This window comes from Asparagus officinalis, chromosome 4 (assembly GCF_001876935.1).
Source record: "Asparagus officinalis chromosome 4, Aspof.V1, whole genome shotgun sequence".
Taxonomy (NCBI): domain Eukaryota; kingdom Viridiplantae; phylum Streptophyta; class Magnoliopsida; order Asparagales; family Asparagaceae; genus Asparagus; species Asparagus officinalis.
In genome coordinates, this window is record NC_033797.1 from 30,439,214 (window position 1) to 30,454,651 (window position 15,438).

General features: G+C 36.2%; 2 protein-coding genes across 2 annotated transcripts in view; both read right to left on the reverse strand.

Annotated features, from left to right (window-relative positions):
- Positions 1-13,004, reverse strand: part of LOC109838433 (uncharacterized WD repeat-containing protein all2124) — a 30,167-nt gene extending 17,163 nt beyond the window's left edge. The window contains exons 1-8 of the mRNA XM_020406880.1: positions 12,608-13,004; positions 12,419-12,524; positions 12,269-12,329; positions 10,380-10,672; positions 3,324-3,386; positions 2,335-2,390; positions 1,702-1,782; positions 1,564-1,638 (exon numbers count right to left, since the gene is read on the reverse strand). Of these exons, the coding sequence (XP_020262469.1) occupies positions 1,564-1,638; positions 1,702-1,782; positions 2,335-2,390; positions 3,324-3,386; positions 10,380-10,672; positions 12,269-12,329; positions 12,419-12,524; positions 12,608-12,847 (975 nt within the window). The 5' untranslated portion in view covers positions 12,848-13,004. The remainder of the gene's footprint in view (positions 1-1,563; positions 1,639-1,701; positions 1,783-2,334; positions 2,391-3,323; positions 3,387-10,379; positions 10,673-12,268; positions 12,330-12,418; positions 12,525-12,607) is intronic.
- Positions 13,563-14,154, reverse strand: LOC109838434. The gene is made up of 3 exons (XM_020406881.1): positions 13,986-14,154; positions 13,673-13,917; positions 13,563-13,566 (listed from the first exon to the last, which is right to left on the reverse strand). Exons 1-3 carry the CDS (start codon positions 14,106-14,108, stop codon positions 13,563-13,565), a joined length of 372 nt encoding a protein of 123 aa, XP_020262470.1. The 5' UTR covers positions 14,109-14,154.

The following is a 15,438-nucleotide window of genomic DNA, read 5'->3' on the forward strand; positions in this document are numbered from 1 at the left end:
TAACTCATCTAGACCTGTTAGATATTGTCAAAATAAAGGCCGTATGTTAAAAAAAACCATCCACTGACTTTATTGGTATAAAGTCCCCACTCAGAGATCACCTATAACCTTAAATTCAAAGCAAAACTTCCTTAACTGTGTCAGGTTAGGTAGCTTTACAGATGAAGCACCTTTAAAGATTAAACAACACTCAGTGATATGCCCAACATCTAAGTTACTTCCTCATCAGCGCATACATCGCGTCCAGAGATAAGTGCAATCCACTAGAAAAGTATCACGGTCCATTTCAAAGCATTAGCAAAACACTTCTTCCATCACATATTTTTGGAGTTCCTAAGTTTCACACAACTTCGTAATGCAAAGGTGATTACAAATAGTCTAATAAAACGTGATAATGAAAGTACAGCTCTAGAATGTTCTTTTCTTTTGTTTTGTTTAAGATATCCTTCATTGGTATGGGTTTAGCAGCTCCCCGTTTGAATTATCAATAGATAGAATAAGTTTAGACACAAACTTCAATTCATGAAGTTCTTTTCATTTGCTATTTTGGGTAAATTGCAAATACCCCATCATCCATACCTTCAATAACTTTATCACCCCTCAACTTGCAGCATTTATCACCTGTAAGGGAAAATTGTTGACAGCCCCCTTGCCCCATATGAACTCAGAAATGATATGCTAAGTGTTAACAAATGAGTTCCGGGATGACAAGTGATACTGAAGGTAGGAATTCGGGGTTATCTGCGGTTTACCCTTTTAATTTTTTCCTCCAAATATTAAACTCTCATTCAAATCAAAGATCACCTTTAGTTGACATTATTAGTCAATGTTGATAGATACTTTCTGGACCGGCATGCTAGAGATCCTATATGATGTGAATATCGGTATAAGTCGATCATTAATCCTTATCATGACTACATCAACATGAAATCTGTTCAGGAAAATGGAGTTTGCATCAGCATCTCAACAAAATGATTTAGCACATGTTATAAGCATTCTGATGCTTCACAGTACATGAAACCTTTTTGTTGCTTTGATAGTTTTAAAATCGTAATAAACTAGACCGTTAATCAGTTGTTTGTCTATAAAAGGTATACGCTCAGAGAAAGAAAACACTACCAAAGTAAATAAAAATAAAAATATATTTAAAATAAAACTTTTTAATGTCATGATCCTTAGAACCTTGGGGATTTATCACTCCATTCAAATATTTACTTTAGGAAACAAAAAAAATTAGAAAATATAAGAAATTTTCCAATGTTACTCTAAACCAGATTCTTTTAGCTTTTAAAAGTTATCTCCCATAAATGCAGATTGGAAAGACATGTTTATGACAATATCATGCTTCCTACAGTACAGACAGTAACAATACTTTCGTCTAAAAACCAGAATATTTCACTTTCATGGCAAATTTCAGATGCCACCATTCTGAACCTATTCCGCCTAAATTACTTAACAATAATTCTTGCAAGCAGTTCGATGCCAACAATCAAATGCATTCAGCTTGTACATGAGATGATGCATTCACAAGCTAAATGCAGAATTATCAAGTAGAAAACATACCTTCACATCTGCAGTAAATATCAACTGTTCCCAATTCTTTTCCATCTTTTCCATGCCAAAGTTTAATGTCAGTACCTGAATGGAATATAATGAACAATTAGTATATACACATGTATACCCTACATGTTTTGTTTATACATTGGTCTCTTTCTGTTTTTCCAAGAACTGACACAACTTTTCATCAAATGTTATATATGGTGAAATATTCATAGAAGGTACCTGAAAGCATTAATAATGCACTGAAATTAAAAATAAAAAAAACCCACTCAATGTGAACTTGCGCTAAACTACAGCGCAACTTTTGGAAATCAAGTAGCAGTATAGCACAAAGGCTTGTACCAAAACTATTGAATTAGCCAAACAGTTGGAAGCAGAAAGACAGCAAAAAGTTGTTAGCACAAGAGATCAACTAAGTAGATTGTGCAAACACTATAAAGCGTGTATGTTGCATATGTATGGGTGCGGGTGCGGATATGGACACGGTTAGTGCGGACACGGGACACAACAAATTTGTAAAAGGTAGGATACGGGAATACAAATTAACTAGCTATATGAGATCAATATTGTTTTTTCATTCACATTTTATGAGAAATAAAATCCGTATAACATTTCTATGATTCTTTTATTGAGTAGAGTTTTGTTTAAGATATCCTTCATTGGTATGGGTTTAGCAGCTCCCCGTTTGAATTATCAATAGATAGAATAAGTTTAGACACAAACTTCAATTCATGAAGTTCTTTTCATTTGCTATTTTGGGTAAATTGCAAATACCCCATCATCCATACCTTCAATAACTTTATCACCCCTCAACTTGCAGCATTTATCACCTGTAAGGGAAAATTGTTGACAGCCCCCTTGCCCCATATGAACTCAGAAATGATATGCTAAGTGTTAACAAATGAGTTCCGGGATGACAAGTGATACTGAAGGTAGGAATTCGGGGTTATCTGCGGTTTACCCTTTTAATTTTTTCCTCCAAATATTAAACTCTCATTCAAATCAAAGATCACCTTTAGTTGACATTATTAGTCAATGTTGATAGATACTTTCTGGACCGGCATGCTAGAGATCCTATATGATGTGAATATCGGTATAAGTCGATCATTAATCCTTATCATGACTACATCAACATGAAATCTGTTCAGGAAAATGGAGTTTGCATCAGCATCTCAACAAAATGATTTAGCACATGTTATAAGCATTCTGATGCTTCACAGTACATGAAACCTTTTTGTTGCTTTGATAGTTTTAAAATCGTAATAAACTAGACCGTTAATCAGTTGTTTGTCTATAAAAGGTATACGCTCAGAGAAAGAAAACACTACCAAAGTAAATAAAAATAAAAATATATTTAAAATAAAACTTTTTAATGTCATGATCCTTAGAACCTTGGGGATTTATCACTCCATTCAAATATTTACTTTAGGAAACAAAAAAAATTAGAAAATATAAGAAATTTTCCAATGTTACTCTAAACCAGATTCTTTTAGCTTTTAAAAGTTATCTCCCATAAATGCAGATTGGAAAGACATGTTTATGACAATATCATGCTTCCTACAGTACAGACAGTAACAATACTTTCGTCTAAAAACCAGAATATTTCACTTTCATGGCAAATTTCAGATGCCACCATTCTGAACCTATTCCGCCTAAATTACTTAACAATAATTCTTGCAAGCAGTTCGATGCCAACAATCAAATGCATTCAGCTTGTACATGAGATGATGCATTCACAAGCTAAATGCAGAATTATCAAGTAGAGTTAGTATCAACTGTTCCCAATTCTTTTCCATCTTTTCCATGCCAAAGTTTAATGTCAGTACCTGAATGGAATATAATGAACAATTAGTATATACACATGTATACCCTACATGTTTTGTTTATACATTGGTCTCTTTCTGTTTTTCCAAGAACTGACACAACTTTTCATCAAATGTTATATATGGTGAAATATTCATAGAAGGTACCTGAAAGCATTAATAATGCACTGAAATTAAAAATAAAAAAAACCCACTCAATGTGAACTTGCGCTAAACTACAGCGCAACTTTTGGAAATCAAGTAGCAGTATAGCACAAAGGCTTGTACCAAAACTATTGAATTAGCCAAACAGTTGGAAGCAGAAAGACAGCAAAAAGTTGTTAGCACAAGAGATCAACTAAGTAGATTGTGCAAACACTATAAAGCGTGTATGTTGCATATGTATGGGTGCGGGTGCGGATATGGACACGGTTAGTGCGGACACGGGACACAACAAATTTGTAAAAGGTAGGATACGGGAATACAAATTAACTAGCTATATGAGATCAATATTGTTTTTTCATTCACATTTTATGAGAAATAAAATCCGTATAACATTTCTATGATTCTTTTATTGAGTAGACTAGGTGGAATGCACATCCATTACACAAGGTTAAATATCTTACTTTTTTCTTTTAGGTTTATTTATTTACTATAATATGGTTGCAAAAATGTTTATGATTATCATAATGTATTTAAAAATTTTGGATATTTCCATGCATAAAACCTTGCTTGTTTTAACATTTTGCCTTTTAGAGAAATAGTGAAGCTTAAAATCTTAAAATATTAAAAATTTGAAGGACTAATTTAAAAATATTAATGATGCAAGGGACCAACCTCGAAAAAAACTCTAATTATTAATGAAAAAATAAATTCTTAAATTCATCAAAGAAAAATAATAGGTTTTATTTAGTTATATAGGATTTTGCTTAGTTATATAAAGAAATCACTTCCACATGTTCTTTATAGCCGGCGACCAAGTATTATAGTAATTCAAAAGACTTCTTCTATAATTCTCTATAGAATGTGCAAATTCAAGAAAGAAAACACAAATTATGTGATCAATTCCAAAATTTGATATAGTAATCCTTCTACATCGTCCCAATTAATTAATTGATTTGTCAAAATAATTACTTTCTAGTTTCAGAAAATTATAAAATATAATCTGAGAATGATTATACATATTATGCACTCATATGGATTGTATTTTAACAAAATAATTCAGATCTACCCAATGTCAAACAACATTAAAAATTTTAGGTTAAGGAGTTAGAAGAAAGAATTCAATATCCGCAACAATACTCATATTCCGAGCTATATGCTTCATAAAATTACAAGAAGGTGAGTAATATAAAATGAACAATTTAATTTATTTTATGAAATAATTAGTTAGAGCTCATGATGGAGAAGGAGAATCAGAAGGATCACATACTCATCCCAAATAAAGAGTAAATTTCTCTTAGCGATTCTTATAGCAAAATATTTTTAAAGTTTGACATACAGGATAAACCTAAGGACAAATAATCTGAATCAGTCCCTTGAGTGATATACTTGATATAAAATCCACTCTTATAAAATCAATGTTACATGTGCCCTAAGTGCTGCTTAGTTTAAAGATTAATTTAAGAAAACTCCTTCCTCAACTTTTCAAAATAACTCCTTAACTATTTGAAATTGAGTAAATCTCCCTCAAGTTTAGGGTGTTATAGATAATCCATCTCAACTTCGAAAATTTGATTTAACCCCCCGAATGTTTCTCACTTAACCCCTCGAAACTAATAATCGTTGAGTCTAATCTCTTATGTGACAAGTAGTTGACTTGGAAATACTAAACATCCCTCAACCATAAAAGAATTACCTTGGTTTTTTGTCAGATGAAAGAAAAAGAAGAGATATAAAGAGAAAAAGAATTATAAATTGGTCATGGTCCTTTTATTATCCGTTGAGGGTTTCTTTTTAACTAAAATGGGTTTTTTGGGTATTTTTGTCCAAATCATATATTGAAGTGACTACCAAGGGGGTTTATTAAGAAGTGTAAAAGATCATGGGAGTTTTTATAAGACATGTTATAGCTGAATGGTGTATTCTAAAATAACACCAAAGTTGAGGGGGGCTAGCTACAACACCCCATAGTTAGGGGGGTTTTCAAATTAAATCAATTAAGTGGGTTTTTTGAGACAATCCTCATACTTGAGAGGGTTTTCAAAAATTAAATATGGCTTATATACATAGTTGTCCCTCAAATCTTTAAAAATTCAATAATTGTCCCTAAAATTACGAGCAATTTCAAAAATTTTAGGGAATAATATAGAATTATTGAAAATTTAAAATCAAAAATCAACGAAGTAATATCTAAATAACCTTTAAATATTTGCTCTTATAGGCAATGTATTAAATACTCGTCGATCAAGTGCTATATCGGCCAATATATTACTTTGAAAATCTTATCGCGATGATATTTATGGTTTTATATTGTTTTCCTTGTTTTGGGATTTTTCCCGGTATATCAGCCCTTATCGAAAATATCGACCAATATATCTCTTTAAAGATATTGACAAAATCGAGTCATTTTTAATTTGATTGTGGATTCATGTTTGGAAACCCAACCAGAAGCCACAAACCGTCTCCCGCATCTCTCCACTCTCGGCCCTCCCAAATCTGCATATATCATGATCCAAATTCTGATGTTTAGAATTCATTAATATGTTTAGATTACAACTTAACAATGTTATGTTATGTATTATTAATATGTTTAGATTACAAATTACAATGTATGTATGAACATTATCTCATATGATACCCCGGTATTTTTTATATATCCCTAATATATCCTCGATTTCAGCAATTCGATAAGGATTTGGCTGTCTAATATTTATCTGATATCCAACACTTTGTAGTAGTCCTTCAAACGGACCTTTGAAAGTTTTCTAAGCAAAGTATATATATTCCAGGAAATAATCTGAGACATTAAAAATATGATGCTTTTCATATCTCCCCTACTACACAAATATAAGCTAAGCATCTGACCACATATTATATGATGAATATTATTTTTCAATGAGATCTTATACTATTGCTTGTGGTTAACAAAGATTTCAAATCTTTGTAGGCTTAACTAAACTTGAATACAAAAATCGTGCTTATATACCTCCACTTGAATTTTGTTGCACTTAAAAGTCCTAATGTTTTCTAAAGTTGCATGTTTGTACCTTTTGTCATGTTGTCTAAACGTAAGAATTCTCTTTGTAATTTTCCTATATGTATGTCATGGTGTCATTTTAGGACAATTCTATATTTCCTACTCTTTCCTTATAATTTATTAATATGTAACTTTCTATTAAATATATTATTATACATTGCTAATATTTAATATGTGTAGAGTTTCACAACAACATCGGAAGTTTTATGGACCAAGTTATACAAATTTGAAGTGGTATATAATATAATTAATTAGCAATGATAACTAATTTAGTTTAGTTAGGATTAGAATTTAATATCAAAAAGAATATAGGTAATATAGTCCATGAAATTTTTTTAAAAAACTCCCATTTTTAAAGGGAGTATGATATGAGTACGAATTGAAATTTTTTTAAAACTAGATACCCAAACGACCTTTTAAAATCATACTTATGAATTAAGTATAGATTGACAAACCTGATCCAAGTCTAACAAGTTGCAGAAATTTAAGATAATGTGTAAGATATACGTATAAGAAGTGTATCACGAGTGTTTTAAACTAAAACACATTATATAATTGAGTACACGCTTGAATATACAGGAAGTGTCAAACAAAAGTACGGGAGCCCAGATGAAGTGTTCTGAAAACCTAGGTCAGCGCTATACAAAACTGGATTTATAGATTGTAAGCCTATAAAATAAGATGATGAAACCTTTCATAAATTCCTAAAATTGAAAACTCTAATAGGCAAACAACTACATCTTAGCACACCTAAATTGCAAAGGTAATGCTAGTAGTTATAGCAATAAGTTGGAATGGTTGGAAATGATTTCCTATAGAATATTGTCTGTAGTCATCTAGCCATCAAGCTCCTAAAAAAATTTGGATTACAAACCATCAGGATACCATGTTATTCAAAAGTCTAAGTCTTTGGGCTGTCAGATATTAATATATATCAAGCAAACTTCAATACTTGTTACTCTCCTTCTAACAAACCTTCAGCATCGGATTATAAAGCCTCCAGTTGAATTTGCATGTAAAGACGAAAAATATGGGTAAAAGATATACGCTTAAATTCAAAATGATGAGTTATGAACCCACCACATCTTACCCCATTTGGTGTAATACAAAATTGCCTCTGAGGGTAGAGATCATCCCAGTCCACTAATAGAAAATCAAGACTGCTTCAATCCAAAAGATTAACCAACTAGATCTTTGATTTTTTTTCAGCCATGAATTGAGAACTCATATTCTCGCTCCACATGACTACATCCAATGAGGGACTAAAATATGGACTCTAATGGCTCCTTAACTTGATGCTCTAATTGAATGGGACAAAAAGTCTAACAATCAACATTTTGACAATACATTAGGTTGTTTCTGATTGATGCTCATAACTTCACCTTCCTAGCCATGCAAGTTTAACCATATTTTTAACCTCGTGTCTGAATTAAATTCAAACCAACCTCTTGGGACAGCCACGTATAATAGACTACAACTTACGACCAAATTTCAGATCCACCTTTCGAGTTAACCAACCTAAGAAAGTTAAAATGCATGACAATTGGATTCTTTCATGTGAAAGTAACTATAGCACCCACCAAGAGATTTGAGTTGCTCACTTGCATTACGAACCGCACAACCCCTGTCATCATAATGGACTATGGTACTTTAAAGAAATTTCTACATCAAGACTTCGAAGGTGACGAAGATTGAAGTTTATAGTTTTATATTTAACCACTCCATGTGCCTGGGAAGAAACATTTTCTGTCGAAATTGTGTTTGATCAACTTTATAAATATGCATCCAACTGCATTTGGAGTTAAGCGGCTATGGGAGCATGTAGTAAAAACCATTTATCCAAACTATTGAGCTATGTATTATGGGCTAACAATATATAACAAACTATTGAGCTACGTGTTATTGGCTAACAATATATAATAAACTAAGTCAATACTAGCACTCCGTTGGGGCTCCAACCATGTGAAAAGATATTTTGCTGAACTCGTTTGATCAAGTAGAATGGAGTAAATAAATATTTGTTAAAATGATACCGATATGTTTTCTACTCATGACCTCCTGAAATCTAGCATTATGATACCATCTTAAAGTTCGTTTCACGTCACAAAAACTTGGGATGAGGTTATACTTTTTAAGAAAATTTTACTTGTTTGTCCCTTATATCAAAGGTATTTGGATATTAGTCCCCTACATTACTTTAACGTGTCCCTCTGTTAGGTTTACCATTCAAATCCTAAACCATGGTTGCGTCAACACTAATCATGGGTGAGGCATTACTTTCTTACCCCCTCCCTCTCTCTCCCCTCTCCTCCACCACCCTCCCCTCATCCGCCAATATTCAATCATCTCTACCTCCGCCATCTGCACCACCATTGGTATCCTCACCTCCACCTCCATCTCATCCTCTGCTGATGTTTTCACCTCCTTCATATCACCACCTCCACCGATAATGTCACGAGACTCAACACCACCATCTTCTCCATCACAACTCTCCCATACTCGTTTCAAATTTTTAAGATTATTGGAGAGAACCCAGTAGAGGGAAGAAAGGGCGGAGAGGGGGCAGTGGTGGTGGTCAAGGGTAGAGTGGAGGGGGTGGAGGTTGGAGGGGAGCAGGGGAGGGATATAACTATCCATTCAAGAAAATAGTTAAAGAAAACTGGATATGCCCTATCCATTTTGTCATCAAATAACTAAGAAGAGGGACTAATATCAACATATTAAGATAAGTTGGGGGATTAATATCAAAATTATGAAGATTTTAGGGACTAATATGGAAAATACCTATTATTTAAGGGACTAATATTAGTTTTGGGTGTACCCCAGTTTGAATTTGATTTGTTTGGTTTATGGGTATTAATCAATGTATGGTTTCCTCACAATGGACATGGTCTATTCCTAGAATTTATTTCTTTTTTGGCTTCATGGCTTCTTGCATTAATGCTACAACCACAGAGGAAGCTCCGTCAGAGAAAGCAATCGCAGTTGGATGGGCACCAGCTGGTAAGTTTTTCCTGCTAAATATATCTACTTCCTATTACCATATCGTCTTCCAATCACCACTAAATGGTAGATAAAATAACTTAGATTTGAAGCTACACTAGCGAAAAACTCTACAAACAACCGGATCCATTTAACAAAATAATCATATGTAAATAGAGAATATTACAATATATGTCAATATATGATTTTCCGCTCAGTATTGTAACCATAGGTTCCTTATTGTACATAGTGGAAATAAGGAAGAAAAAGAATGAAGTACATGACAACAAAAAGTGTAAAAGGAAAGGGGGGAAAAGGAATTCTAGAATGGTGACTTTAGTAGCATTACGTTCTACGGTCTCTCTCAGTTTCTTTCTTCATTTATTTTCCTAAACTCTCTTTGCCTATCACCCCATTGTTCCCTCTAATTCCCTCACAACAAGCTAGTTGCCAAGCAGAATGAAAAAAATGAATATAAAAGTATAAACCGATTAGAGAAGAGTGGAGATGGAGAAGTCGGTAATAGCAAGCAGTGGCTTCATTGATTTGCAAACTCTTGCCATCATCCTAGCTAATTACTGAACAGTGTCTAATATACTCTATGATCTTCCAGAGACATTCCAAAGGAAAAAAGGTCGAGAAAGAAGAAGGTGCACATTTTAACACCCAGTTTATGCAGCCTTCGGTTGAAAGAGCTTTAAAAAAGGTTGAAGTAATGGTTTACAAATTTAAATAAGGGTTAAGAGAAAAAATGGAGTATGTTTCACAGACTCCACAAAGTGTAACTTAGTGCAACTTCCGGTTATGCCTTAACCAAAGTGTTCAAAAAAGGGCACCTTCTGAACACGAGGCAACAATTGTACTCCCATTTCCATGGCCATAGGTCGAAGAAACTGCTGTCATTGTCAACACAGACCTGTGATCATGTACCTTCTGATGCTCCCATTTAATCTCAGGAGAGGGAAGTTTTCCCTGCTTCCCTTCACCTGAAGGCTTTGTAGTTACATCCCCGTACATGAAAAGGGAGGAACCAGAGAGAACCTGAGCTGCTACAATCACAGAGGAAGCTCCGTCAGAGAAAGCAATCGCAGTTGGATGGGCACCAGCTGGTAAGTTAATCTTCAAAAGCCTGTGAAGTTACAAGGGTCCAGACAGTTAGTTTGTATGTAGTGCAAACAAAGCAAGCAGAAAATGAAGGTCAAATTATCAGGAAGAAATGATGAAATATTTAATTATTATTAGCTTATAGAGCAAATGCAATTTCTATTTCGACGACATTCAGGGGAGGATCTACATACAGTCCAGGGGGGCCACGGCCCCCCCAAAATTTGGGGGAAAAAATTAGGGTGCTCTATTCCTCAAGCCCCCTCAAATTTATTTTTTTTTTTGGGGGGGGGGGAGAATTAGGGTGCTCTATTCCTAATTTGGGGAAAAAAATTAGTTTGTGAATATTAATTATTTGAGGGTTTTTATGTATATATTAATAGTAAATATATTACCATGAGTAGCAACAAGATTAATAAAGGGGGTTTCATTGAAATTGGAAATTTATGGAGAGGTATTTAGCGAATGGGCAGAATGAGCTCGTGGTCATCAAGACATCACCATTGGGCATCATTATCGATTAGACTTTCTTTATGTCGCGATCGATTCACAAATGCAAGAAATTAATGTGCGTTTTAGTGAAGATGCGACAAAATTGCTCATGCTTAGTTCTGCCTTAAATCCTCAAAATGCATCTGAGGCTTTAAGAATACAAGATATATGCAAATTGGTTGGCAAGTTTTATGCACAAGATTTTAGAAGTGAAGAAAAAGAGAGTTTGAAGATGCAACTGAAACATTATGAGCATAATGTAGTCAAAAGGTCAGACTTCAAAACTCTTTCAACCATTTCTGAGTTGGGTCAATGGTTGGTAAAGACTAATAAATCTGCTACATACGACCTCATTTCTAGAGTGATCGTACTTGTGCTTACTCTTCCAGTTTCTACCGCTACTGCAAAACGATCATTCTCAGCTATGAATATCGTCAAGACTAGACTTCGAAGCAAAATGGAGGATGCTTTCCTCTCCGACGCATTAATGATGTTTATTAAAAGAGAAATTGCTAAAAGTCTGAGCATTGATGCTATCATTGAAGGCTTTGAAAATTTTAAGGAACGTCAAATTCCTTTTAGTTAGAGAAATTTTAGTTATAAAAAAATAGATGATGCTTATTTGACTATTTTCTATATAATATTTATCTTCCTCTTTTGAAATATTTTGGAGATATTGATGTTGGCTATTCTACTCGTTTTATGTGGGTTGTGGTATATCTCTTGTGAATAAAATTACATTAAGAAAAAATTTTATCTATCTTTTGTACGCGGCCCCCCAGAACTAAAATCATGGATCCGCCCCTGACGACATTCCCAAGTTTCTCTAGCCAGGCAACTGGATTTTTCCCTTCATCAATTTATATGCAATTTAACATGGACTTCAAGGTTCAAGGAATTGGGAAAAAAACATGAAAACTTCTAAGGTAAAATGTTGTCCAACTCCCTATATCACCTTTTATGCTACTTAAAATAGCCTTAAATATTCAATGAAATAGAAAGGGGAAAAAGAAAAATGGCATCAGTGGTCAAACGCCAATTTTTACAACTTTAAGATAGCTTCAAATTCACTGAATTTTCAACAAAAATGAGAAACTTCTACTAAAAATGGTATGAGAACAAGCCCTACTTGAAACTTTTACTGGAAACGTCATCGATCCGAAACACCCTCACCACTCCATCCGCACATGCTGCAAAACAAATTAAAAACCTCAACTCCAAGCAACAAATCGTCCTTCAACAAACCCTAACAAAAACCCAAATCAAAATAAAAACTCACTTGTAGCAAGATTTCGGCCATCCGATGAGAAGCAGAGAGAAGTGACGGAGTCGCCGTGCCCTTTCAGAGTGTTGACATCGAGAGGATGGTGCTTCTTGTTCTGATCCTGAAAAAAATCCCCCCCCCCAAAAAAAAAACGCCGATCAAGAATGCAACAGAGAATGAAAGCAATTCAGTTGATCAACTGACCTTGTCGACGTTGTGGGAGTGAGATCGGGGATGGAGTTTTCGCGGCGGCGGGGCTTGGGCCTTGAGCAGCGGCGTGGCTTGGGCAGTGGTCGGATCCGGCGAGTGGTGGGACTCCGCTCGCTTGCGGCGGAAGTAGTCGGCGAAGAGGAGGAGGGCGAGGACGCCGCCGACGATAACAGAGAGCAAGGGGAAGGAGATGGTTGAGAGATCGAAGGTGGATGACGGAGATGGAGTCGGCATCTTTTGGTCGTTCTGTTTTGGGGGTGGGGGTAGGTTTGCCTGAATTTCGTAATGAACTGATCTCACCGGTTCTGGGGGAAAGAAGCAGCTGGTGAATTTTGCATTAAACTCAGCTGAGTTCCGTTTGCCCGTCAGGCAGGCCGATGAATTGGGTGAAGGTCCCCAAAAGGACAAATTTTCAAAACCAATCTTTTTCGGTTTTTATTTGCAAAAACCGACCCTTTTTGAAAATAATTACAAAAAACGCTCTATTTTCAGCCCAGCGCTGAAAACAGGTCGGTTTTTGTAAAAAGTTTTCTGAAACATCACGGGAGTTCAACTCCCGTGAAGTGCTGAAAACAGGTCGGTTTTTGTAAAAAGTTTTCTGAAACATCACGGGAGTTCAACTCCCGTGAAGTTTATCGAGAAATTAAACTTCACGGGAGTTCAACTCCCGTGAAGTTTAATTTCTTCTTAAAACTCCACGGGAGTTCAACTCCCGTGGAGTTACAGTCAAATATCCCCAGAGAAGCGATCTCTGGGAAGTTGGGACTGGAACTTCACGGGAGTTCAACTCCCGTGAAGTTGCAGATTATCCAAAACATGCACAGCTTGTTGTGCATGTTTTGTATACGTACCTGTTAACTCATATATATGCCAATTTATTTACAAACAACAATATATACATGATTCAACCATGAATTAAACACACACGATTATGTATATGAACAATAATTTATCTTCAAAAGTTTAGTATTTGAAAATTCAGGAAAGTTACAAAATTTATCAAAATAAGTTCATATACAACCCAATATAGCTCCCCTCCTTCCTCTCCCATCGGCATGCGAAGTGCCGGCTCCATCGGCATGCGAAGTGCCGGCGTCATCATCACGCGGCCGTCGACGTCGAGCGTACGCCCGTCCAAATGAGCGAGACCTGTCCTCACGGCCTGCGAACTCGTCGACGTGAGTCTTATGGAACACCTGCGCTATGCTCTTCTTGATCCTGCTGAGGAGACCTAACGCCACCTGATCCTGAATCTCAGTCACGTGCGCATCAATATCAGCATCAATGCTATCTAAAACACGGACCTGCGTGGTAAACAATTTATTAAGTATCAACTCAATAAAAAATATTATAATTTAGCTTAGAAACTTACGTAATCTCTCTCGTTCATCCCACTAGGGATGTAACTATCTGTCGGTGGGCGTGGCATGTGTCCAGCTAAGGGTTGTGGGTCACGCGTGATCCATCTACGTGTGATACCCCAATACCAACGCATATACGCGGTATAGTCAACAGCTGTGGGCCTCGTATCCTGTATGCAATCCCACCTATGAACCCATCTGTCTATGTGGGCTGCACGGACTACGGCCCAGTCAGTCCGGTGCGATGTAGGGCGTCACCGACGATTGATCTGCTCGACAGGATCTGGAATATGCTGAGAGAGCGTAAACTGCCGTAGCATACGGTCCGAGACATGCATCTCTACGATCTCCCAACAGATCAATGGAACTCTGGCTCTCCACAAGTCGGGACTATCTCGGCAGATAGGTGCAAGAGAATGCATATCAAGCTCCGGCGGTGTATAGGGTCTCCACTTGAACTGAAATAAAATAAAAAATTTATTAGTATCATACAAAAAAACTATAATATTCATACTTCTTGAGTTTTATATTTACCTGTTCGTGTTGGAGGCCATCAAGCTCATTTCGGTAAAACTGACGGTGACGCGTCGCTGATCTGTACTGAGCGTATCGCACGTTATACCTATATGCAGAATAGCGAATATATAAGTACAAATATTCAGGTTACGAATGAAATATGTGTGTGTACAATTATACATGTATGCCAACGGATACTGCCCCTCCAAGTCACGGTGCATAAGTAAAGTGGGTCGTCCAATATGAATGCGCTCCCATGACCAAATCTATATCAACGTACAACATCCCTTGAATTCTTTATTCTGCATCAGAGATACTCTACTCAATTCTCGATACAAATATGCCAACACCGCACTGCCCCACGATAGTGCGCCGCATACACTGAAATCCTCCAGCAGTGGCAGCCATCGTGTATGTACGAGAGTATTGCTCGCATCAGGAAATAGTACGCACCCTATCATGTGCAATATGTATGCACGAGCATGAAACTGGAGCATCTCAATAGAGGCATCCTCTGGTATATCGCTCTAAAATGTCTGACGAAGCCACGATAGCTTCATCGCACCACTCCTCAAGTCGGGAACCTGACCAATAAGCCTAGCACATACCTCCAGCCAACTATGATCATCGGTGATCGTAACTGCCGGTCCATCGATCCGGAGTCCAAGTATGACGGCCACGTCCTGTAAGGTGATAGTGCACTCCCCTATATGCATGTGAAAGGTGTTGGTCTCTGGCCTCCACCTCTCAATAAGTGCAGTGATGAGCGGCCAATCAAGCCTAATATAACGAATCGTCGAACACGATCGAAAACCGGCCTGAGCGATCAGTAGTAGTACCCTCTCATCCTCAATGACCCAAGCCGAATGACTCTGGGAATGCTCGATCATCGTGATGTCTGGTATGGGCTGCACATAAAACGAGAATCAGTTTTAAGTATATTCATAA

Coding starts and splice junctions, on each gene's coding strand:
- LOC109838434 (XM_020406881.1), bottom strand. CDS start 14,108: ATGCGTTGGTATTGGGGTATCACACGTAGATGGATCACGCGTGACCCA. Junction 13,918..13,985: donor GGATGAACGAGAGAGATTAC/GTAAGTTTCTAA, acceptor TTTACCACGCAG/GTCCGTGTTTTAGATAGCAT.